Source organism: Struthio camelus, chromosome 23 (assembly GCF_040807025.1).
Source record: "Struthio camelus isolate bStrCam1 chromosome 23, bStrCam1.hap1, whole genome shotgun sequence".
Classification (NCBI taxonomy): Eukaryota; Metazoa; Chordata; class Aves; order Struthioniformes; family Struthionidae; genus Struthio; species Struthio camelus.
Genome location: NC_090964.1, coordinates 10,552,626 through 10,579,303, shown reverse-complemented (window position 1 = coordinate 10,579,303; position 26,678 = coordinate 10,552,626). Strand labels below are relative to the sequence as shown.

At 48.0% G+C, this 26,678-nt stretch overlaps 1 protein-coding gene across 2 annotated transcripts in view; it reads left to right on the top strand.

Annotated features, from left to right (window-relative positions):
• The window catches only part of GRIK3 (glutamate ionotropic receptor kainate type subunit 3), a 135,203-nt gene that overhangs the window by 98,174 nt on the left and 10,351 nt on the right, over nt 1-26,678 (top strand). For both annotated transcript variants that reach the window (XM_068917392.1, XM_068917393.1), the window contains exons 10-13: nt 520-723; nt 12,260-12,483; nt 19,860-19,978; nt 23,107-23,324. In XM_068917392.1, coding sequence (XP_068773493.1) covers nt 520-723; nt 12,260-12,483; nt 19,860-19,978; nt 23,107-23,324 — 765 coding nt within the window. The remainder of the gene's footprint in view (nt 1-519; nt 724-12,259; nt 12,484-19,859; nt 19,979-23,106; nt 23,325-26,678) is intronic.

Below are 26,678 nucleotides of genomic sequence, written 5' to 3'. Positions count from 1 at the left end.
GGGAAAAGAGTAAAATGACCTAAACTCAGGGCACGTTTTGAGCTGACCAGCAGCCAAGTATGGTTCCTTCACCTTGCATTTAATCTACCAGCCTCTTCCTCATTGCCATTGCAGTGAACCACTGCAGTGAGGCACTGTGGTGCAGGTCAGCTGCATTTCTGCTGTGCAGGATTTGCCGTTCAATTTGTCCCCCCCTACCCCTTTTATTGTTTCTCAATGCTCTTCCTTTTCAGAGCATGAAATGGTTATTTTTCTCCCTGAAATCCCACCAAATGGAAAACAGTTGGCTGCTCAGAAGAGACAAAATTAAATTTTGTGGGGTAAACAAGGCTGCTAATTAGCACGATGCACTGTGCAAAGTTAATTTATTCCAAACATGTCACAGTGCCAACGCTGCCTGAAGAGCCTGGTCTCATTGCTCAGGTCTACCTGCCGAGCGGCCCTTCCTCTGGTGCTTTGCTGTGGCAATGGGACTGGCAGCTGGCCCATAATGGTGACTCTTTGCTTTCCGGTGTCCAGGAAGAGCCCTTCGTCATGTTCCGCAAGTCAGACACGGCCCTGTTTGGGAACGACCGCTTTGAGGGTTACTGCATTGACCTTCTGAAGGAACTGGCCATCATCCTGGGCTTCACCTACGAGATCCGGCTGGTGGAAGATGGGAAATACGGCGCACAGGATGACAAGGGGCAGTGGAACGGCATGATCAAGGAGCTCATTGACCACGTAAGTGAGGCACATCTGAACACGCATGCAGCAAGGGTGGCTTTCTGCTGGGGGTGGGACTGCTGTCTGCTGCTCTCTGGCTCAGGATACCTGCAATAAGCTCATATTCTGCTTGGGCCCTCATGGGCTCTGTCTATGTCGCACAGCATGTAAGAGGTGTACCCCTGTCACCAGCGTGATTTCTGACTCTTCCAAATATTCATTTGGAGTTTTCTGAGAATGAATGTTTTCACAGTACAAAAACGGGCTCTGCAGCTTCAGTCACAGACCGACCCTGCTGCGCTGCTGTCCCCGCCAAGGCAATGGGGTGCAGGCTGGGCCCGCAGGCAAGCGGGAGGGGGCTGCTCCAAGGCTCGGCTGCCACAGCCTCCTGCCAGGGAGCGGCGTGTCTGCTCGCACCCCCAGGAAGCTGCTGCTCTGCCCCCACAAACGTGGGCTGGTACAGCGTCGAGGGGGCTCAGGGCTCTGGGACACCAGGCACGTCCCGGGCCCAGCTCAGCTGGATCCAGGTGACAAAGCCAGGGAACGTTCTGGCTGACAAGTGATGCTGTTCAGGATGTGTGGATTCAGACACCCAAATCTTGTGTGTGTCCACTTTGCCTGCTCTGAGACCACAGAGTCCAAGTGATCTCCTCTGCCCATCTAAATAAATAGGACCTTGTCCCTGATGCGGTGAAAGATGCTTTGTGCTGAATGTTTGGGCAATGCAGTTACTGGGAAACCTTTCCTTTTTTTTCCCCCTAAATGTTTCCTATATTATATAAAGTCATTGGCTGACATAATGGGAAGGATATCAGAGAATAATGGTCCACTACAGGATGTACGTGCACTAACAGTTTGTCAAGATGGCCCTAGAATATACGAAGAAAGGTATTTTCTGTGAAACTAGGAGTTTATAGCCATTGTACAAGGCATTAGTGAAATCTGCATTAAACCTAGAGAAAAGGAGGAATACTGGGAAAATTGGGGAAAGGACGGCTCCCCAACACACAAACACACACAGAGGAAACTCAGGAGGAGGTTGGCTTGCTTAGCTTAGCAAAGCAAATGCTCTCTATAAACATATCCACAGACACACAAACGAGAACAAGGAGATTTTTAGGCTACAAAAGAACATTGAACTCTCTGTGAACTGGGCATGGAAGAGCTTAGTGCTGGAAGTCAGAAGGTAGCTGCTCGACCAGTGGTTGGTTGAACAAAGGCCTAGCCACAAAGCTAACCTAGGTCTGACCTCTTTCCTCATCAGAATAAGAGATCCTTTATGAGAACCCACCACAGCCCCTGCCCTCTGCCCAAGCACAACAGCCCACAGCCTGCCTAAACCTGCCATCACCCACTGGGTGGGGAGAAGAGGAAGGAGCACACAGCCCACTTAGTCTTTGATTATACCTCTGAGCTTTCACACATGTTTTTTCTATCCAGCATTCCTGTCACTCTCAGTACATGACAGTTATGCTTGAAAAACTGCTTGATAATTTGAAAGTCTCAGCTGATCAGTTCCTGGGGAAAAATACTGCGATGCACGTGGGCAACCCACCACCCTGACGTGTTCGGAACAAGAACCTCCTTCAGCCCAAGGGAGGGTGGCCGCATCCTCAGAAACCTCTTCTGCCCCAAGTCCAGAACCCCGCTGCGCTGCAGGCAGGCAAACAGACACGGGACGGATTGAGGAACAGGAACAGAAAGTCCTGCGGTGGAAGGGCAGGCAGTTCTTCAATAGCTCCTCATCCACCTCCTGTACTACCAGGTTGTTTCTCATCTGCCAGCCACCCCACCCCACCCGCAGTACCTCCCAGCTGGATCACACTCGGTAGCATGACGAAGGGATGGGGCGGAACTTGTAAGGGAAGTTTTCCTTGAGGGAAAACCGAAGCTCCTGCTGCCCAAGGCTTCTCCCCCGTGTCTCTCCACCCAGCTGCTGAGGGATGCAGACTCCTTCTGGTTTTTGCCCGCCTCTCGTGAGACCCAGATCCCTATGCCTCACGCTTAGCAAATTCTGCTGTTTCACTCCCCAAACAGACTATGCAGAAGAACAACGAGTGGTTGTGTCTCCTTAAATTTCGCACAGCTATTTGGGCTAGTTTGGAGAGTGATGCTCCATTAATAATCACAAATTACTGTGTAATGCACAGCTTGGCCATTAACCTTATTTTCCTGGCTTTGAATCCACCAACACATTTGTATGGGAGAGCGCAAAGCACCCAAGCTCACAGCTTGGCTCTAGTGAGCAACGATTTTGGTGGGATTTGGGAGAATCGCTGCTCCAGTTTGCCTGGAGCGCATGGCACCAGCAAACCCCACGCCAAGCCTAACTCCAGCAGATGCACCAGAGCAGGCCTCTGGGAGCAGCTTGGCTCTGCAGTCTGGTCCTAAACCCCAGCGCAGTACTCGCCTTAACGATGCACTCTCCCGGTTTATAGCCCACCCTTCACTGAAATGAGAGAGCAAGAGCAGGTGTGCAGGGGACAGTTTAATATATATTTTTTTAAGAGGGCAGCTTATTTTCTAAAATCTCCTGAGACATGGAGCTCACACTCCCTCCACAGAGCAGCTGTGCTTTTCCTTCCATGGCCGTTTATAAAAGCTGATTAAACACTAGTGAAACTCTGGTAGCAGCTTTACCCTCACAGCTGCCAAGGAGTCGCATCGGCTGAAACCTCCACTCACGGCCAGAGGTTGCACAGTTGCCTAATGAGATATTTCGCCTCTAACACGTCCTGTGATCCCAGAAGCCCACTTGGGGAGCTGAGGAAAGCTGATGTTTTTGTGACTCCCTTATTCCCAGAAAAGGTCTCTCGGAGAAGAGAACAGGACAAAATTTATCCATCATCTCGCACATCACGGAGAGCAGTGTAAGCAGTCCTGGAGCTGAAATACCTACTCGATACCCTGTTCAAGTGGTGCAGCCTTTGGACCACCTCTCAAGTTCCTGGCTGCAGTTTGAAAACGTTGCCTAAGCAGAAACAAGCCAGAAGTAACCGCACGTCCACAGCAGCTGCGATGCGCTTACAGCTCATGCGAGAAGAACGCGTTTGCTGGGTGAGTCACTTCAGCAAACGAGCCTCCCGGCGACTGGGTAACCGAGCGCTGTCTTGCAGGGAGACTGGAGCTGCGGCCCGAGATCTAGGCTGTGTTTCCGGATTTGGCTTGTCTGCCCTAAATGACATTGGACAAGTTGCTTCTGTGCAATACTTCTTCCATCTGTAAAGTGCAGATGATAATGATTATGTCCCTTATAGGAACAAAGCGATGCTTTATCAGTTTGCAAAGTGCACTGCAGTCCTTGGATGGCTTGCCCTGGAGAAGTGGGGAGTACGGCAAGGACATGCAAGGACAGCCCTCGGGTGGAATGACGCACTTGCTCTCACAAGGGAATCTGCCACAGGCGGCACAAATCTGCCTTTGCGTTTTTGCTTCCAGAGAAGCTCAAACTACAGACTTTGGTAGCTTCTTACACAACTGCCATGCTAAGTTAGACAACTAACACTCAGTTTCACAGCAGAAGAAACTTGTGTTTTGCCCCACTGAGTGATGTATCTGACATATATACACCCAGACACAGAACAGCCCGCGTACTTCGACATCGTGCTCTGAGGGGCTGGATCCCCTCCATCCCCGCAGTCAGCGCTGGAAGCTGAGTCTATAGCTCCTGCCACAGAGTATCTGCAATGTAGACAAAGCCAGGAAAAGAGATATAGGGAAAAGAAGCTAAGCTGTCAACAGTCTGAACCATGTCACTTCCAAAGTCCATCAAGACAGTATAGGGCGGCGCTCAGGAAGTTTTCAGCACTTCCCAAGGCTGCGGTCCACTAAGAGAGCCAGGTTGAGAAAAAGATATGGGGAACAACCTCGTTAACTACTAGTCTAAATTCAGGGTCAACCTGCACTAAAATATTTCTTGGCTACCCATTAAAAAGACTAATTAACATACAACAACAGGAAAGGACCACCATCCCCCTCCCGCTTTTTGCAAGTTTTGCTGTAGCATCAAATTTGAACTCGGTGCTCTAACAGGTGCGGTTCGGTGCCTGTCTGCGAGTGATTCATAGCCATTGCCCAAACCCCATATGAAGCCATTATTTTTTTTATCCTCATGTCATTGCTTTTTATAGCTATGTTTATGTAAAGCATTAAAAAGTGAAACTGCAACCAGATGGAGCCCTTCCTCAGCAGCAAAGCATCGTCAAACCATGTGGGGAAAGGAACATCAACTGATTGGTAGTGTGCAATGGGAAAGTTCAGACTTATCTCACACCTAGTAGAAGTAGTGTTGGAGATAGCATTCAAACAAAGTAGTAGTGATGAAAACAGGGCTGCCCACACTATGAGTCTGATGTCTGGGCTGGCTTTCCTCCACATTCATTGTCTCCTCTCATAAAAGAATGGGGATCATTCAGGTGAGAGCATAATGCAAATACCCAGCATTACATCTAAGCAGAAAGTCTGCGCATTGCTGAAAACACACTTAGCGCAGGTGCATTTGAGGCTAAGCCTCACGTACCTGCTGCACTGCATGATCTTCGGTGGGCTGATGTGTAGGCTTGGTCCTGAGCGCTGTGCACAGGAGGGGATGTTCCTGAGGTGAAAGAAGAGGCCAAAATGGTGACTGTCAGCACTTGGAAGGGCTGAGAGCCATGGGAGCTGCAGAGGCTGCGTACCAGGAATAGATCAATCCCAGGCTGAGATTCAGGGAAAAGGAGACGGGCAAAGCAAGGGACAGTGCATCATTCAGGATGGCCTTCTACTGGGGTTGTGAAATACATCCCGAGAAGGAGTTAGGTGTAGGTCCCAGCCGAGGTAGCCCACGATGGTACATAGTTAGAGCGTTTCTGGGATTATAGCACTGCTCAGGCAAAGGTGCATATCACAGGGAACGTGACAGAGGACTGGCTGTTTACCCAGCGAGCTCTTGCTGCTCCTCTTGGAGTCATGCGTCATCCTCCTTCCCCTGTCCGTCCTTATCCAGACATGCCTGGCCATAGGCAGTAACGCCCTGGGCTATGATCCTTTGTAAAACTGCTTTGTTTCTAGCCTGGCTGTAAGCATAAACAGGAGAAGCAACAGCAGTCAGAGCAACTCGCAGCATGACCCTATCCTCCAGGTCTCTCGCAGCAGACATGGAAAGGACAGCCTTGTGCTGTGAGATGCAGCACGGCACATCCTGCCCCGCTGCCTTTCATGCGCTGCTCTTCCTTCATCACAAAAAATCCCTTTTTCAGTGGGATTCAATCCATTCCCCAGAGCACAGGACTCATCACCACAGTTGGCTGCTTACCATGCCTCTGACTGGCCACTTCTGCAGAGGAGCCTGAATCAGAACAGGCCGTGAAAGCTCTCCAACTATTAGCATTTTGGGCAGGTTTGGGACACCCAGGTGATACAGAGAAGCTCCTGTGCCACGCATCCATAGCAAACGGGGAACCTAGCAACTGCCAAATCTCTTCCTTTCATCAGTAGTCAACTGTTACTGCTGCTTATTCATAGAAATTATTATTGATACAAGTAAAACTACTTTGTGCATTATGGCCTCCCCATTCTTATTTATAAATTCTAGCTGTCTGGCAAAATAATCTACAAATCTTTCCTATTGTTTGTGGGCAGAATCACATAAAACCAGCAGAATGAGTTGTTCTGGAAATTTTGCACAAACTTGTTCACCAATAAAAATTGCCTTGTGCTGAGACAGTGCATATCAAATTTCCACTCAGTCTGAAACTTCATGTGGGAATAAGAATGGCATGAAAAATAATAGGGTTTCTAATGGAAATCCCTGCCAACTGGTAAGTATAGAGAAGATGTAATATCTATCCTTAGGGACGATTTATGGCAGTTGATTTAACACTTTCACAATAAATGGGCATTTATTGACAGTAAATTCTGGCAGAATTACATATTACACCACATTGCCACATTCGCATTAGTGCTCCTGCGCCGGGTGGATGGTTATTTCAGGTGCTGGTTAGCTGGGGATTCATTTGGAAGCCATTGGGCCAGGAAGAGAAAAAAGCAATTCCTGTCGGAGGAGACGTGCTTCATGTTTGTTTATAGACTGCAGAAGCTCGGCATTAGGGAGAAGGCGGAAACAAGCATAAGGCTGCGCTTTCTCCTTTTGTCTCAGCATCTTTAACCGGGGGGATTCGTACCTGTAACACTCGGCGAGCCAGGCGACTGAAGCACACCAAACAGTACGCGGGGAGCCCCGAGGTCTCCCCTTGCTTCTGCGGCCTCTTTGGACCTGCCTTGCCCTCGTCCGGCTTGCTCACTCGCTGGCAATTCTGAGGATAGGACACGTCTCCAAAAATACTGCTGTTCTCGCTGGGACCCTGGAGCCTGCGCTGTACCGAGAGGGGCAACGAATGCTAGTTCCCCCTCTGAGGAACCTCCCTCAAGAAGAGGCTAGAATAGGCCAACAGGACTTTGTGGGCCTCCTTTCCCCTGTTCTGCCTATAGCTGGGTTTTCCCTGCTGACGTTTGTTCCTACTCACCACTGATATTAAATAAATTCATTGACAAAAATGATGTCTAAATTAGGATTGAGAGGGCACGGGCGGTCATTACGAGTCAGACAATTATCGCTGCCCCCCGGCTCGCGGCGCCCACGCTCAGCTCGTCACGCTGAGCAGCTTTGGGGACGGCTCCTGGCTTGCCCCGGTGTTGCTCGAGCGTCACGCCGCTTCTCAGGCCGAGCGCTGCCCTGTCCCTGCCAGCAGAGCCCGCGCGCGGGGCACGGCCGTGCGTCAGGCGCCTGCAGCCCCCCGCCGCCCGGGGGGGCCCCGGGCTGACTCCGCTGCAGCGAAAGGGGCAGCTCTTGCCCTACAGACCTAGACTTAGACTTAGAGAGGCACCAGGTCTGCGGGGCTGAGCGGCGGGTAGACCCCTCAGAGCAGCCAAGGAGGCAGGAGGGAGAGCTCAGGAGGAGGGCAGGGGCGCAAGCGCAGCGAGGCCGGTGGGCGCGGGGCCCAGGGCGCACGAGCGCGGCACAGGAGCGGAGCAGCCAAAGCGGGACCAGGACCCAGTGGGACCTCAGGAACGACGGTGGGAGCAGAAAAACTCTGTGGCCGCACCGCTGACAAAAGCTATGGCAAAAGAGACCAAAGGCTGAACGATTTGACGCTGCCAGACAGACACCTGAGCAACAATTAATTATATAAATAAAACATGCATTATTTACCTGTCTCTCAGTCAACACGCACATAATTAGTTTATATAAATACCTAACTCAGATTGACAAAATAAGCAGAGGCAGCTTATTTTCTTGAATAAATATTTATCCCGGTGCTCAGGCTGCGCGTGGGCTGCGCTGCGAGCGGCTGTCGCACAGCTCCGCTCCGGCGGGCGGCGGGTCGGGGGGATGCCCGCAGCGCCCGCGGACGCGCAAGGGTGTTTCTGACCGATAGGGCACATTCCCTTGAAAACTCAGACCCTGAAGACAGACTTTGCATTTTCTGATAGAAGACTAATATGTCTGCAGGAAATATGATTCTCCATCCACTTACACTGGGTAAAGTTTCACCAAACTTGAAATGTCGATACCCACTGTGTGAATAAGGCGATTCAAACCCTGTAAAAGGTGTGTTAGAGAAGTGCTTTCATTTGGTGTTGGCATGGCAAAATTCAGCTTTTTGGCCTCAGTTCAGCCGAACACTTAGGAACACACATAACGTTTGGAGTGTGTGCAAGTGCCGGTAAGACATAAGCATGTATTTAAGTGGCTTTGCTGGATAGGAGCCTTTAAGCCACTGGCACTCGTTATAATTCCTCGTTTTTAATAAAAAAACATCTTATTGTGCAACAGCACAGAAGCTGGGGATGAGCGGAGGAAGTGTTTGGGGCTTGGCAACTGGCTTCCTGGTTTGCTAATGTCAGAGCATGACAAATGCAAACTTCACCCTTGGCGGGGTTTGAGTTAGATCCTCTCAGTCAGCAAATCGTTAATTAGAGGCCACCTTCAGAAAAATCTGCACTGAGAAAAAGGATATCCAAGTGCATCCCCAAGTGCTGCCTTTAATAGCTCCGGACACACCACCAGATCGGGCTCCCTAACACAGGCTTCATTCTCGTTGTGTGTGACTTTTATTGCCAAGGACATGGGGCTGCGATCAAATCACAGGAGGTGCTGAAACGACACAGTAAAATTTTATTTCTGCGCTAAAAGCACTTTGATCCTTGGGCATCCATGCAGATTTTTCTCTCTTCATTTTCTGTGTGAAAGCATAAATTTCTAACTGCTATTTAGCTTTCTATACCATTTTGACATATTTGGCGTAGCATCTTTCAGGCAAGCAGTTACTACCACGTAACTGTTCATTTATTTACTTTTTCAGAAAAATCAGTAGCCAAATCCTGCAGTATCTTCTGCAGGCACCACTGTTAGAGCCTGGACACACACACGCACGCACGGAGAAGTGATGCAGGAGCTAAGATTCTGCCTTTCTTTTGCCATTTTTGCACTGTGACTTTGAGACTTGTAAGCCAAAACTTTCAAGTTGGCTCTCCTTTGGGGAGATGCCTCATGTCTGCGCTACACACCTGCTCGACACGGATATATAACGAAGATGCAAACTCTGCTTCTGAGATCTAGGACTTCACTGTCTCAAGCCAGACAGTCAGCACTAACTGTCCTTCAGTTGTCATCAGTGTCAGCATAGCCACAGCTGGCACAAGCTGTCTCACTGGGAAAATCTTGTTTCTATTTTCTCTAAGTTTTGACAAATGCCAGCAATTCAAATGGGCACTTTCTGTACCAAGCCGATTTAAAAATATAATTCTATTTTCATTTGGAAAGTGACAAAGAAAGTTTTGGGAACATTCAAGCAACCATAGCTCAACTTAACAACCATGTTAGAAGAAAATACATATTTTTGCCCCTGTTAGAAAATTCTTGAAACTCTTCTGTTTAAGACCTCTAAAACTGTGTTATTTGGAGAGGAGAACCATTTGTTTTATACGTTATGGATAAAAGCTCATGTAGAAACTCTTGCCACAGGAAAAAAAACCCAAATAGATCCCTATATTTAAAAATATTCCACTGGCTTTCTTCAAAGATTTTTAAGGTCAAAAGAGATCATTAGTCTGACCGTTCTCCACAACACAGGCAACAGATCTTCACCAATTTCTGCAGTGAAGCCGTAATTTCTGTTCGAGTAAAGCATGTTCTGGCAAGACAGCCAATATTGATTTAAAGGTTGCAAGTAACGACAAATCCACTATATCTCTAGGTAATTATCTCCCATGGTTAATTTAGTATTTTAATTTTCAGAACCAGATGTTAAATAAATCTTGCATGGGTATGTAAGCACCTGCAGTGGGGGGAAGTTCTGTTCAACATCAGCAAGATCATTTATGTGCCTATGTTTCCTCTGAAGCCAACAATACCAAAAGAGTGATTTGGAAACCCCAAGTAAAGCAGCTGCCACTGACGTAGTCCTTAGATGCATCTACTTTTTTAAGGTTTTTTAAAGAGCTTGAATGAACATTTAGTGGGAGCAAATGAATGCAGCTCTTAAGCAAGGAAGACAGATCAACAGAAAGAGGTTGTACGTGGCTGCTCGCTCAATCTAGCATAGAAATTATTAAATAGCAAAAAGAATAAAAAGAAACACAATTCATACAAGAAGTCAGATGAGAACATGCTCAGCTGAACTTCCTTCTGCGTCTCGAGCAGTTGCACCATCACCATTAATCAGCAGAAGCGTTTCCTCAGTGGGGCTCGCGGTCACAAGCGCAGAAGAAAGACATCATGCAAAACGCGTCCTCTTTCTGGTCGCTCCCTACGCTAGGGCACGCTCGCTAGCACTGCCAAACTGCAGCACTGCTACCAAAGGCCAAAGCCTCCTCAGAATGAGTCGCTCAAGTTTCATCATGCAGTCGACTGAGAAGAGAGAAATTGAACCTTTTACCTCATGCTGCTAGAATATTACTTCCTGCAGCCTCACCTCTGGAGCAGCCCTTTGCGACGGTCTGTACTTGGAGCAACACTGAAAGGAAGGCCAACAAAACAAATCATCTCTGCATACAGCGGGATTTGTGCACAGTAAACTCGCTGTTGTAGAGTCCCGCTGCAAGAAGTGAGCATGGCTAGGATCACAGACACCTTTTATAACGTTTTAAAATACAGTTTTTCTGACCATCTTACAAAAGCCACTTAAAATGAGCTTAACGTATCTGGGCGAAAGCTGCAGAGAATATAGCATCTCTGCGTTGTCCATGCTGTATTTCTCTAGCTAAAATAAACTAAAAATCTATACAACGGAAGTTATAGAGTACAACTGCTAAATAGCAGACGGTATTTTGCTCTCCAGTACACTGACTTAAAACTGGAACAACTCTCTTGAAGACTGCAGATTCACATCCATGCCATCAGCTCCAGAATCTAGCCCAGTGTAGGCTGGAGACCCCGCATCTGTCTGTGTTGGGGTTATGTTTAGGTGATAAAAGGTATTTGTAATAAATAGACTATGTCACATCCGTTCCACTTTCAGCCTGTCGTATCTTCAGTATCTGTGTGCTTACGCAGAGTGATCCCTGGTCCGTTCACTACTGGGGGCTTTGGAGAGGAGCTAGCTCTCTGCTAGCTGAGATGCACGGATGCAGAATACTGCAAAATGAGTGCTGGGGTAAAGGTGCTGTGCACGGTGCAGTGTCCAGCCCTTGGGAAGGAGGAGTCAGCCTGGCAATGGGCCCTTTGGGATTCAGCATGCATTGGGTTTCTCCTTCCACATGCACACATAAGACTTCAGATGCTCCTAGTGCAGCTGGGTAGAAGCCCTGGGTTTCGCTCCTGCATGCGAGGTGCTGTGAGATCTGTCTGTGCAGCTCAGCTCAGGCTGTAAGCACCTCAGGCCCAATTCCAGCTGGATGTACTAAAAATAAAAACCTGAACCAATGTCCAGAGTGGTCTGCCCACCCTTCTCTTCCTTCTCTATTTTTTTCCCCTCCATCTCATCTTCCTTCTAGCAAGCCTCATCTCAGAGTAACCCTCACACCTTCACCTGATTTTTGCTTTGAGCTCTGGCAAACTGTCTGCACCCTGCTAATTGGGGGAATGGGAACAGGGAGGAAAGGATGGCACTGGAGCAGAGAAACATCGCTGCAGCCCCTGTGGACTGGTCCTGCTGGGTTTTGTAGCTCCCAGGTGATAATAGCAAGGATTAAACCTTCGAATGTTTGCAGTTGGGTCTCTGCTGTGGTTGCTGAACCAGCCCGCAGCAGGTGTGTGCTCATCCAGCCCTGTGAGGTCTGGGCAGAGAAACATGAATGCCACCAGCCTCACAGTCCTGGGGTATTTCTGCTGGAGGTCAAACCAGCTAGGCTGGCCTGCATAACCTGGTGAGGAGAAGCAGAGCAGTCTGACAAATGCTGGCTCCTGCCTTGGGAAGGCTCTGCCCTGAGCTGCTTTCTTGTGCCAAGAACAAGATCGACCTCCCTGCAGGGTGTGCTAGGGAGGCAGAGGGTTTCTGTCAGGATGGAAATGCCTCAGTTTCTAATGGCTTCTTTCTTTCTCCCGATGTCTCTCTCCTTCGATACTGCTGCACAGAAAGCTGATCTGGCCGTTGCTCCTCTCACCATTACTCACGTTCGGGAGAAAGCGATAGACTTCTCCAAGCCCTTCATGACCCTGGGGGTCAGCATCCTCTACCGGAAGCCCAACGGAACCAACCCCAGTGTGTTTTCCTTCCTCAACCCCTTGTCTCCTGACATTTGGATGTACATCCTCCTCGCCTACCTGGGTGTCAGCTGCGTGCTCTTTGTCATAGCCAGGTAAGGGGCCTCCGATGCCACACCACCAGCCTGCCTTCGTGCCACATCTGCTGCCCTGCGACAAGGCACTTCCCCATGCTTAGAAGCATTTTGCTGCCTGGTGTGTCGCAGAGATCTAACCACCCAGTGGGAGCTTTGGTGTTAAACCTGTTTCCTTAATGACATTACTTTTGGTCCATTACCCAAAGGCAAGCTAGTCTGTTAGCTGGGGTTGCTCGTGATTATCAGACTACTGCTCTGTTCTGTTTTGTTGAGGGATAATCAAAGCATCAGATGAAGCATAGTTTCTTATGGTTGTCATGATTTCCAGAGGGTGCAAATGGCTTTTTGCTGAAATGTGATGTTGCTCTGTAAGTACTAAACTAAAATGGGTCTGGTTCTGACCTTCTGTACATAGGTTATACACTATGCATTCAAATCAATGAATTTACTCAGTTTATTCCATTCTGAGCTAAGGCACCACCAAGGTTTGCTGTTTGAGGCCTCACGCTTTTTATTTCCTGGCGTGTCATGCTCTGAGCTGAGCAAGCTGCTTTGCTGCTGGAAGGAAGAGGAGGCGTCGCTGGGTCCCCAGCTCGCTGCTGTGGGGTTGGACCCTCGCCTGCGCTGCGAGGTGGAGACCATCCTCTGCTCTGTGCATTGAGAGCTCTCATTAAGGTTAGGGCTAGCCTGCACTCCCATTTTGGCATAATGGCTCAATACTGGTAGCTTGCTCTACGTGAGGGTTTTTATTTTAAGGCTTCAGCACACAGAAGCTCCCTTTTAAACTGGAAACAAAGAGATTTTGAAATAGATTTTGCCAAAGGGCAGTAGGCTGCTGAGCACAGGATCTGTATCTCAGAGTGGTTGCAGAGGTGATATAAACGTTCAGTAAAAAGGAATTTAAAATGTTCTTTCTTTTATGGTTTTAGAAAGTCTGTTGCCTTTCCATTTCATTGGCACCTCCCTGGTATGATGAGGGGTAATGGGGCACCTAGTTTTCCTGCTCTGTATCATTAATCACCATTCATGCTTCAGCTAGGTCACTTCTCACCTATCTTCACCAGAAGGACCCTAGCCTCTTTGCTGTGTCCCAGACACACAGCTCTCCTTGTCCTTCATCGTTTTCAGCTCCTGTCTCTGGATCCTCTGCAAGAAAAGCTCCCCGCAAACCCATCCGTATATCAAAAGAACAGAGAACCCCCATTGCTATGGCCCTAACAACGCATCTGTTTACAAAAATTAATATGCATCTAATTAGCACGTTTAAAACTGCTATATTTTAAAGTAGCAGAATTTGCATATATTTGCATGTGTTATTAATTTCATAGAGTCTTGATGAGCTGCACAGTCCAGGGCTGCTTTGAATACGTGACTCTACCTTTTCAAACCCAAAACGAAGCATTTGCCTCCCTCCCGTTGGGCAGCAGCCCTCCCTGGCCAGGGAGCTAGGGTGCTAGGCCCTTCTCCGCGACCCATGGGCCCTCGCAGAGGGTGCAGTACTCCCAGCCCTCCCTCCTCCTGGTGACTACTCCCAGTCAGCTCATTTTGTAATTGCTCTGCTTCTTGGTTGTTTAAATATTTCTGAGTAAACACTATGCCGGGGAATTTTCCTAAGCACAATTTGCAGTTAGACACTCATTTCTCGCTGCCTTCCAGTGCAAGCTATGCCAGTGGTGCCCTCCGAAGCCTCCCTGCCTGACCCCCCACGCCTGGTACGACTGGGGATCTGTGCAGGCCCTTTCCCAAGAGCCGATGTACTGTGTTTTCCCTTAGAGCATCCTTCAGAAATCAGCTCCTATCTAATCTACTATTGCCAATCAGATACTCAAAGGGAACACTAAAGATGAAATTGCAGTAACCAGAACCCATTAACCCTTATGTTACAGCAAATCTGCAATTTTTAATACCCATCAGATCCTTGAAGGCTTTGAGAAATGATTCCCTGAGTTTAGTACGTAATATCCTAATTATACATAACAGCAGTTGTCAAAGAAAACTCTGCTTAGCAGACTGTTTGCACTCCTCAGAGCGCCAGGGATGGCGATGCAGCTACCTCACCTGATCCTTGCTCCGCAGAGGTGCAAAGCAGGAGTGGTTGCACTCAAGACTATAAGGACACAGAAGGCCTCAACTGTTCATTATTTAAGCTGGAAGCATTCTCCTTCCTATTTTTTGCAATATATCTCTCTCAAATTGAGATACTGAAACTAACTCACGCACCAGATTTCCAATCGCTTTCCTGAGGTTAAGCAGTTCTTTGAGCAGGGGCGAGTTTGCACACTGTATTCCCACGGTGCCCACTGGGCACACCAGCTGGGACTACCGCAGTGCAAGGCAGAAAAGTAACCAGACAGCTCACTTAGCATGCAGGCAGTGTAACACACAGGAACCGTAACGCTTGTTACTATCATACTATTTTAAAAGAGGAAGAGAGTCACACCGCACTAATACAGCATACCCCACCTTTTTGCCAGCTTGACCAGCAGACGTGCCACCAGGCACTGCCGTGCGAGCCACCATGGCCAAGGGGCCATGGAAAACACAGGGGAATCTGGCAAAACGTTGCTACCAGCTGTGTCCTGCCCGGGCAGGAGGCACTGGGGAGACTGTCAGAGGCTTCGGTGGGAGCAGGATGAGGTCCTTAATGGCTTTGCTTTCTGCCAGAGAGAGAAGGCACCAGACACTCTCAGCAGGGAAAATGAATCCAAGGTAATTACGGAAAGGAAAAATATTGCGATGATTAATAGCATGTCTTCACTTTATGTCCCTGATAACCATGCAGAACGTAGCTAGATGGGATCTGTTGCCATAATGTATTTTGGCGGTAATGCCATAAAGTATTAGACTGCTTACACAGCTTGGAACTGGAATTCAAATACAACTTCATTGCTATGAGTTTGTTTTTCCCTCCTTATATGAGGACCAAAGCCAGCCCAAATTATTCAGATCCTGCTTTCAAAGCATGTTAAATACACGGATTAAACCTAAAAATGAAATTCATTGCAGTAAATACTGAGGAAAGGTCCAAGGAAACGCTAGGACAGACTGACTCACCCCCACGTGAAAGCACCCCCAAAGCCCGCCTTTACAGAGAGGAAAATCTGAATTGCCGGCGGGGAGGAGAGGGGCCTGCGAGCCGCAGGCTCGGCACCGGGCAGGCTGTCGGCAGCGACGGCCGCCCCAGCCCGTTCCATTCCGGGACCTGAAGAGAGCCTCGTAGGCGCTCTCCACCACGGTTTCCTTCTGGGTCAAAAGGGGAAAGAACCAGTAAAACTTCCTCAGGCTACAGAGGCGGCAGCCAACACGGACCAGTTTGCACGGCTGTGGCACACAAAGGGCTGCTTTGTGTCAGGAAACTTGTCGTTGTACTTTTAAAGGAAAAAAAAACAGACAGTTGAAGCTTTTCTGTTTGTTTTCAGAGCCCATAAAAACGATTTTTTTCATACAGCCAGCAGAAACAGGCCCTGCTCTGAGCTACCCAGCTCAAATTGGACTTCTTGGAACTGAGACCACCCATGAAAAAGGTCCCTGGATGCCATTAATATCGCACCAATAACCCTATCACCTCCCTCGTTTTATTAGCACAGTCTAACAACACATGTCTCCGAATGGCAAAGACCAGGATGGTAATTACCACGGAGTTAATTGGACAGTCAGCATGGTTCCAGCTCAGCAACACTTTGCACCCGCAGCCGCGACAGGTCGCAGGCAGTAAATCGCTCCCCTGAACGCAGCCCGGCGACCCCAGCCCTGCGGAGGTCCACGCGCACCTCGTGGGGGCAGGCAGCTCGAGGGCGAGATGCCGAGGGCGATGCTTTCCTGTGCTGTGCTTGCCGCAGCACTTCTCGGCCGCTCAGCACCACCCTCCGCCACTGCCGGCCCGGTGCCGGCCCCACGTCTCGTCCAGACCCAGGGCTGCAGCACTAGCGGGTTTATGGACCTGGCTCCAACCTGCAGTGGCAGATTTCACCATTTTTCCTACGTCTAAGATGAAGCTGAGCATCCTAGGCCTGAAACCAGCGATCGGGATACCCAAATTTTCTACCTGGTGCCAGGACTCGGCCACGGCAGGGGCAGGCAGGGCCTCCTCGTGGGACTGTGGCTCAGCATTGGCGATGCCATTGGCAGGGAGGCAGGTAAAAACGTGGTCACACAGTGAATTTAGCCTCGAGACTTCCTCTGGCTCCGTGCTAGTAGAGCAATGGCAGCTCAGTGCTTTGGCGGGCCCCTATTGGAGTCCTATTTCAACTAATGCCAATTTCTCCTTCCCTTAATTTCTATTACTCTCTTCTCCTCGTTTTCAGCTTCTTTCATTCTTCTTTACACTGATAAAATGAGCTGTTTTGCAGCAAAATTAATGTCTTAGTTACATCATAGCAGTTACAATGTAAAGTAGCATTTCTTTCCTATCAGGCTACTTTTTGGCTGAAAAAAATTGCAATTACAGTTTCTTTTTCTTTCATTTTCTAACTAGCATGTTTTGCTCCTGCCATTTCTTCTACCTTCAGATATTCTTTTAAATAACATCAAGTATTCAGTGTAATTAAGGCTGTGCAGGAATGATCCTTTAACTCACAGAGATGGAGAGCAAGAGATTTCCCAAGGAAAACATGGGTTAGATTTATTGCCTTCAGTAGTAATGGAAACAGCATCTGCACTTGACCCCAGCAAGGCCTCTAAAACGCAATCCTCAGGAGAAAAACACAGTCAAAATAGCAAAGCCTTAATTCAGAGACATGAGTCTCCTGAACTAGGCACCAGAGTCCTCTGCTGATGCTATAATCATAGGTCAATGCCACTTTAAACCAACTTAGGGACTATTTAGAGGCAGGCAAAGGATGTATTTGATCCATCTCCTCTCTTAATCAGTCTTTCTTGAGTCTTTCTTGCTTATTGATGGAGTCTCTGCTCCCAACCATGCCAGCCCCAAAGAGCTGCAAACAGCAACAGTTTACAAGGCGTCGTGGGGCAATCTGCCGGGTGGCACCGGCGCAAGGCTGCAAGCGGGTGCTTGCCTGGAATTGTCGCCTGCTGTCCCCAGCTTCACGTGGCCTTCAAATTATAACTCATCACCGTCTGGGGCATAACAGGGGGATGGGGAGCTTAACAGTCATTTTAATCTTAACAAGAACTTGGTCATCCATAAAGGACTTCTCTGGAGATGCAGTTTAGGCTCAAAAGTACTTTGTGTTAGACTTTATCTTTTTACTAAAACTTCTTTGAAACGGTCCCCTTTCCCTGCCAACAAGGCCAAAAAAGAGACAAGAAAATAATCATAGTTTTTGATTAAATATGTCTTAGAACCTGTTCTGCACATGAGGAAGAGGGAAGCCAGCCCAAGGTGAAGCCTGAACAGCCCGCATTCATTGTGGCTCCAGCTATATGGGGTCAATAAGCTCCGTTCACTTCTTCCCTCATTATACCTCCGTTTCCTTTAATGGTCCCTCCAGCTTTTCAAGTATTGAAGACTCTGTCTCTGCTTTGCAGTTTTCTGAATGTTTCTCTGTAGTTTGAGCAGCACCAGTAGGTTCTCACTCAGAGACCTTTAAGTCCTTCAGTGTGTCATCTTGTCAAGCTCATTTGATCTTACCAATTCCCCTTCCATTTCATATTCTTTCATTGGTAGACTGAGAAAGTTTTCATCGAATTCTTGAACTCTGGCTTAATTCAGGAGACAGGGCTTAGGCACCATCTTCTAAACACCTCTGGCATAAATTTACAGCAAGTTTAAAGGACCAGGCAGCATGCAAAACCAGGTTTAAGTTCAGCCTAATTGTTTTTTCCTTTCTAATTTTTCTTATTTTAAAAAGCAGAGGGAGGTGGGCAGTAAGCGTGGACTGGCTGTCATCCAGACGAAAGAGCAAGACTGTCAGGGTGCAGTCTTAGCCGAATCAATACCTCCCTGCACTCCGGAAACGCATGCTAGACAATGGCCCCGGCTGCAGAGTGGGTCCTCCGGAGCAGCATGGCCAAAGCTGGGGGAAAGGAGAGACTGTTACCCTGTATCTTGCATGTGAAAACAGCAGCAGAAGTTGGCACAGAGGTACTCTAAAATTGCAGGTAGACGTCCTATGCAGAGAGCAGAAGTTAGGGGTAATTGTTTGGGGGAGCTTTCTGTGCCCGGAGGGGCACCTGGGAGAGAGTTTTGCTTTTTTCTCCAAATACATCTAACTGCCTCTGACTGAAGACTCCCATGAAGTTAAATGACAGGAGATCTCCTTGAATAGCAGGACGTCTGGCAGAGAATTACAGAGAAATACCTCCTAATACAAACTGCGGGTTGGGCTTCGAGAAAGGGTTGTGGTGAAGCTACAGGGATTTCAGAATGAAGTAGAGATGATAATTAATGCCTGGTTCAAAAGCAATTATGACAGTTAGGTTTTTAATTTAATCTCTGTAAAATTTGAGATTCTTAGAAAATGTAAACAAACAGCTCTAAAAATATGAGCAGCTCTCCTGTAGAGCATCCTCCCCAGATCCTGGCAAAATGAGCTACATTCAAGGCCATACTTGCCTACCAATCATAGGCAGGATTTGCAGAAGGATGATCATAAAAAATTCCCTCAGTTTTGTCCAAGAGCTACAGGCTGTCCCTGAAACTGAAGAGAGGAGCTACCCCCCAGTTCCCAGCACTTGTCTCAAAGAGGGACAGCCTGCAAGCTGCTGCTGCACCACCACTGCAGTATGCAACAGTTAGTAGAAGATGCATTGAATAGCTATGTCTAGTGCTCGCTATGAGTAAGGATAGCTCTAGTTGTTCAGAGGCAGCTCATCTGGACTCCATGGTGAATCCACACCAATTTCCAGTGTGCTGGTGCTCTCACAGTGCAGGATTTCTGTTTGTCAGGTTGGTGGAAAATTCTGCTTCTCACCCTAGATGCATCGTGCACAGAACCCTAACGTGTGCTAGGGGAAGAGTCCCCCTAACATACTGTAGCTTGTCTCAGCTAGGACTGCGGTGTTTTTCCTTGGTCAACAGAAAATGACCTTTTCTCCTGCATTATGGAACCATTGTGTCCTAGGGCTAGAGATCGTGTGTCTGTACCGCGTCCCATCCCACAGGCACGGGCTCCTGTGGCTGTCGTGTAACACACTGCAGAGATGATCAGAAGTGACTGAAGTCCTTGGGGAAGCAACCTGGAATACTTCAGTAGGAGCTGGTTTCCGACGTTTCCTTGTCTGTGCTGCAAGACGTGGGGCTTACAGTCATGCTGGTCACTTTTGAAAATCTGGGCTAAATTTATCTTTTTCTTGAAAAAGCCACACAACTGAAGGGGTCAGCAGCCCCTCACAGCATTACAAGATGTGCTACAGCTTTTTTTCCCTTGTTCCTTTAGGGTCTTTTCATGCCACATCCTGACTAATGAGCTCTCGCTTTCCATGTGCTGCCACAGGTTCAGCCCATATGAGTGGTACGATGCTCATCCCTGCAACCCCGGCTCAGACATCGTTGAGAACAACTTCACCCTATTGAACAGCTTCTGGTTTGGGATGGGAGCACTGATGCAGCAAGGTATGGTGGCTTCCTGCCTCCTCCCCACCCACCCCCCCGCCCTCCTCCTGCCTTTTCTCCACCACAGACCTTTTGTTGTTGCTTTTTAAATTTAAGTTTGGTTTCTGACAGGAGCAAGATAAAACATCTTTATGCCTGTCAAAAACAAGCAGTTGCAGCAAAAAGAATGATGTTGCAAGCCTTCTCCCAGTTGTCTCGCACAGAGCAGCAACGCAGGGGAGCAGGGCTGTGTCACTGCACGCTGACAGCACAGGCGCGGGCCGGAGCTGGCGGAGGTGTCTCCCAACAATTGCAAAAGCGCTTGTCAACATCGGCTTTTGTCTCCTCACTGAAAAGGCAGTTAGACGTGGGAGAGGGGAGATAGCTCTCATCTGGCAGCTTTGCTGCTCTGGGGACGCACTGTGCTGTGAAGGATGGGTCTCCCTGCTGCTCTCCCTGATTGAGACGTATCACACACACGCAGAGCTTGCTGCAAGCGGAGCAGCGCCCCAGGGAGCCGGGCGCCCGGCAGGCAGCCCCGGGCGCTGCGCTAATGGCCCTGCGCGCGCGTGCGAGTGCACGCACTCAGCCGCTCGGGGGGAACAAGGCCAAAAAAGGGTTAATGAGATAAACAGCTCCAAGAATTAATCTCCTTGGTGGGAACCAGCTGTGATCTGGAGTTCAGAGCATCTTGGTGACTCTGTGTTGATACCATTCACTCCCTCGGAATTGCATTCTCACATAGACATCCATTCGAGTCGTGCTGGTCCGCCCGCGCAGCTAGGATGGAGAAACAGGAAGGGGAGAGGCACCAGGGCTGAGCCCTGTCGGAGGCACACCACAACAGGGACCCAAGGTTTTTTCTCCCAAGAAAGCCGTCAGATTTCTTCCCGCGTGAGAGCAGGTTGGATCTGGCCGACTGCCTTTGCAGCACGAGAGAGACCAGGAACGTCGCTTCGCACATTATCCAGCCCTTGAAGAGGGAGGCAACAGAGGGTGCTCATCGCACATTTTAAATTATCTAAAGCAAAATGTTTCTGCCACTGGAAGACATGCAGTCTCTCTGGGAAAGTCTTCATTGCGGAGAGCAGCAGAGCTGACAAAGCCGTTGCACAAAGCTCTTGCACAAAGCCCTCATCCTCCATGGAAATCAAGTAAAGGAGCTTCATTTTCAGTCCTTTTTTTTTTTTTTTTTTTTGGGGGGGGGGGGGGCACCAGCCTTTTTTTGCACCTTCCACATACTGGGGGTCAAAGCCCCGGTGGCAGCAGCTCGCCCCACAGCTACGGGGGCAGCCTGGCTGTTCACCCGGCGAGGCAGGGGACCGCGAGCGCAGCTGCTGCCAGCACACACGTGCTACGGCATAACAAGAATTACCATTAACGATACGCGCGCACTTCGGCAGGCGTCGGAAGCAGCAGCTCGGCGAGCGCGCCATGCGCAAACCGTGCGAGCCGACGGAGAGCGGTGCGTCCGTGCGCACAGGGACGAACGCCCGCTCGCGGAGGGCCTGCGGAGGCACCTGTTCGGGATCTCTGTCCTACTCACTCTATTTTAAATCAGCTTTACAGAAGAAAGAGGCTGCTTGCCCTGTGATCCATGCCACTTCTACCCTCATCTGGTCATTCTGCACGCTGTCATATGGTCGTGAAACCCTCCCTAGAGCAGCACAGGAGGAGCTTTTCCAAGCAGCTCTCCTGAGCCGTCGCTCTGTGCTGAAGTGAAAGTTTTAATTTTTACTGCTATAAGATACCACAGTGACAGGAACCTTATAAATTAGATACACGGATGGAACCGAGTAGATTTGTTAGGAAAAGAGCAGAAGGTGAACTTGTGAGTAATTCTGAATAAGGAACAAAATTCAACTGTAATCTAATTACAGAAAATTCAGGAATGGCAATAAGTGGAAAATGTCAAACATTTGTCACACTAATTCTATCACGTATCAGTGGTTATAGACAGAGAGAAAAAGAACCATAGCATCGGCTCGGCAGCATTCACAGTAACACTGCTCTGTGCTCTTCCTGCTGACACTGCTGCAGCTTTTAATAAAGATTCTTCCCAGATCTCGGCTGCCCTGATGGACAGTGACAGTTCCCAGCAAGATGGTTTAGCAGGATGAATCATCCTCTTATCAGATGCTGATAAATGAAAAGAGCTATATGCTTTTTAACTCTATTCTGCATCTAAGAAGAAAAATATTTCAAAGCCAGACTGATGTCACGCCTTCCAAATGCATCAAAGGGCAAGAGATAGAATAGGAAAGGAGCAGCATCTTGACAAGCACTGAAACAACCCTCGAAATCCACAGCTTCTCTGCTTCCTGGTGCTTCCCTGCTGCACTCAGATAGAGAAAAGCTACACTCCATGCTATGCTTTGATGCCACGCTGTTTAAAATTGCCTTGCAAAGCCCAATCTTTGGTGCAAATTCCAGGTTGGATATATCTCTGAATGCAGTTGTTTCAAACCCAAAGCTCTTTCCTGGCTTTTAGTGTCTTGGGTGATTACAAAAATAGCACAACCCATTTAGTCCTTCACGTCTGCTCAATAAAAGTCATTCCAGACCTGTTACACCTTTTATGCCGAAACATCTCCTGCTTCCCTACTTCTAACTGGTATTCAAAGTAGTGGACCCTGATAGTTCCTTTCTCTTACCGTTTGATTTTTTTTTAAAACTTTGTGTATTTGAACACAATCCCTAGAGTCAGTCCTTTGAAAAGTAATCCATAAAAAAGCAAAGCACTTTTTAAATAGCAGAACAAAACACTCATAAAAGTTCATAAATGGCTTGCTATTTAAATCTCATAAAAGCAGCCTAGTTAATTACTTCGGTTTGAAAGTTTCCTGTAAATTGTGCACTGTACCCAAGGTCAGCAATAAAGGGAGAGGCTTTTCTGCAAATGCTACAAAAAACCCCACTGATTTCCTTGCACGCAAGATGTCTGGATAATTTGCCTCTAAAACAGTCGGCTTTAATTGCGTAGCTGTAACAGTTTGACAGTGAAACCTAGTCCCAGAAAAAAAAAGTATATATATACACACACACGTACATTTTTTATATATGTGTGAATATATATAACGTACATACATGTATATAAAACGGGTCCTTTCTCTCTCTTTGTTTCCTTTTCCATCCTTCTCCCACTCCAGGCTCTGAGCTGATGCCCAAAGCGCTGTCTACACGGATCATTGGTGGCATATGGTGGTTCTTCACCCTAATTATCATCTCGTCCTACACGGCCAACCTCGCCGCCTTCCTGACTGTGGAGAGGATGGAATCCCCCATCGACTCAGCAGATGACTTGGCAAAGCAGACAAAAATAGAGTACGGAGCAGTGAAGGATGGAGCTACTATGACCTTCTTCAAGGTGAGCTCAAGCACAGATTTTCTGCCATCCAGGCAGAGACACAACGTTCTCAAACCAATGGGAGCGAGAACAAAAAACCAAGACAAAAAGCCTGTAAAGCCACCACTGCTTCTCCTTCCAAGAAGGTTGCTTCCATCTTGCATCTTTGCTTAGACTTTGTCAGTTTAGCTTACCTAGATTCACATCACGACTAAACCCCCTTTCCCGGTTGTTAACAGAAGTTACGATTATTGAATTATGTTGATTTTGCAGTTTACTGTACTCAATATTGGATCAGGTACACTAAAACGTAGCATGTATTAGGCATGACGGGACAGGTTTATCTTATATTAAAGCCCTACAGAAAAATTATACGTTCCCTAAGTAGGGACGCTCTCACATCTTACCTGCTGCCGTACCGACCCCAAGGAGCCCTTGGCTAACCCCAGTGCCTTGCAGGGACATCACGATCCAAAGAGACGAGAACAAACAAAAACTGCAACTAAAACTGTACAGATGCCACTAAGCGCACTCCCCGACCAGTACTTTTTACAGCTAAAATACAAAAAAGGAAAAAAAAAGGTATTTGCATTAATGTAATCAAGGTTTATTAACCAGCACAATTCAAATGGGATGAAACAAAAAGCCCACAATGGATAATACTGATTAAAAAAACAAATAGCTCAAACTAGGTATTAGGTTTATTTTTGTACATGCTCATCTTCTCTCAGAGATGCTGAGAAAAGGCAAGGCTTGCACACAGAGAAAGATTTATTTTTTATTCTTTTTTCTTGGTTGTTTTTATTCGCTCTTTGGTCATTATCTGCCTACTTTGATATGGGGCTTGTCTAGCATTTGTTAGCATTGATAATTAAAATGAATGATCCTGTACTGGTACCAGGATTACAGCACAGCAGATACACGTAAATAGAATTACATCTCTTATAAACCAGAGATTAATTAGCATAAATAATTTGAGGGAAAAAGTTACTTATGTTCACATATAATGGGAAAAAAACTATCAGAGTAACTTGGAGTTAAAGAGATGCCAAAGAAACTTTCATTTGGAGTCGAAGAGACTGCGAGTAAGTAATTTCCACTTTTGTGCATGCGTTAAAGAAAGCATCGCTCCAGAGACACGTTCATTAGGGAAATAATGGAACAGCAGCATCTTCCACGCAACCAAGCGCCCGAGGAATTACCAGCCGTTGGGCTGCGTATCCTTTCAGGAAAAGGCGCCGGCACAGGCAGAGCAGCGGCCTGGGCAGACGCGGGGAACCTGCCCCTGTCTCCTGCCGCTTCCATCCGCTCTGCGTTCCAGTCGCTGGACCGCACCTCCAAAAGCCTGTGCAAGGTAACACCGCCAGCGCAGCCAAGTCAAATCACGTTATTGTCTTCTGTTTAAAGCATAATTAATTTCAGAAGCTGACCAACAGCGCAGAGGAGGGTGCAAAGAGGATTCGTATTTCATTATTGCCTCAAAAACGAAAAGAAACTGAGAGACTTTAAAGACCTTTGAAACTGCAGCTAAGCTATAAAAATACTTGTTAAAAAAAGGGAGAGAACGCAGGAATAGAAACGAAGGCGATTAATCTAAGGAATGATCATCTTGGCAAATATAAGGCTTGGGGGGGGGGGATTTAAATTTAGAAATTAATTTTAAAAGCCTTCCTTCCAGAAAAGGCTTTGGAATAAGCTCGGCAGGTTGGGTGGGGGCCCCGACCACCAGCCAAGTGCGAGGAAACGCTAGCTTGGGGGCGCAGAGCCCGATCGCAGGCCCGGCTGCGGCGCACTCGAGGGACGGCTGCGGCGGTCTCCCCGCTGCCGCGCTTCCCTGCGCCCACCCAGCCGGGACACAGCAGGGACACGAGCTGTCCCCTCCCCTTAGCTCTTTGCCAGCAAAGCAGCAGGAGCACTGGCAAAACAGAACAGACAGTCGCACCCCAGAACACCGCTCCAATTTGCTCACTTTCTGCTTCGCACAAAACAGCCGCTGCTCCAGCCGTTCAGCCGAAGGAGGACGGGGCGTCCCCGCTGCCCCTCTGCTGAGCAGGACCGAGGCACGTTCCTTCCCTCCCATGTCATCCTAATTCAGAAGGAAATATGAGGGCCAACATATGACATGCAACCTGCTTTTTAAAGCATGAGCTCTCTAGAATACTGCAATAAGTTGAATAGTCGCAGTGTAATGGCAGCTAGGTTAGGCAGTCAGCAGTTTAATTGCCAAGACTTATTAAAGGGAGCCAATGTGCTGAATTTTAATAACAAGAAAGAATATAGCATTTTTCTGCAGATCTGTAACTCTTCTTGGGTATGACTTGGGTACGACTTAGGTATGGAGCCATTACGCTTTCCAACTCCCCATGCTTATTTTGACAGGCAGTAACACAGATTGGTAAGGAAACATGGAAGATTTTGTTTGGTTTGGTCTTTAATTAATCCTGGGAAATGCAAATATAGCATGGAATAGCAGGTTGCCACTGATTAGCTTGCTTTTTGCAATGGAGCTGGTGCATGCAATTTTGTCTTTGGCATGGGCAGATGCATCACGTTACCTTCCAAAAGCAATATAAACCTAGAACAGCTATTAGGAGTGTTTTAACTACTCTTTTCAGTAAGAGTTTTATATGGAAATAAAATAAAACTCTGTCTTTTTTTTTAGATCATCAAGGACACAGTATCTTTACTGCTTCATATCATTCTTCATCAGAGCCGTTCTTCAGGCTTCTAACAGGCATTTGGCAGGGTTTATTTATGCAGTGTATTTTCCTTTTTCTTTTTTATTATTATTGTTGTTCAGAGATGAATTATCAGGGATGTCCCTTCTGACAAGCATTTCAATTACTGGAGCAGCAAGAGCGCTCATGGGGGATGCTATGTTCATTTGTCCTTCATGTAAAGGGAAATACAGGAGCACGTGTTTAATGATCAGGAGAATCTCCCCCCACCCCTCAGCCAGGCCTTCATCAAATGACAGGGTAAATGCTGCAGCACAGCTGCTCTGCCAGGGTCTTGTTCACGGGGACACCTGTCAAAGAGCACCAAGGTCCAGGGAACAGGATAATTCAAAGATCAAGCCGCCTGCGTGGGCACCTATCATGTCTGCCGAGAGCTGTGCTCCTTCCGCACGGGGCGAGGTTTTGGCACAGCGAAGGGCCCAGACTTCGTGTCACCTGCCTCTGCTCGGCTCACAGCAGACGTTCCTGGGAGACGCAAGCCTGACACAGGCTGCTGTGGCAGGGCTGCTCTTGAAACGCAGACCCCTACGCAGCAAAGTTCCTGGACAGCTGGCGGTCGAGCACGCCTGCAGTTTGCTATATCCTAATTAGGAGCCCCCCATACTGAACCTATTTCTTGGATTATCCACAATGATTT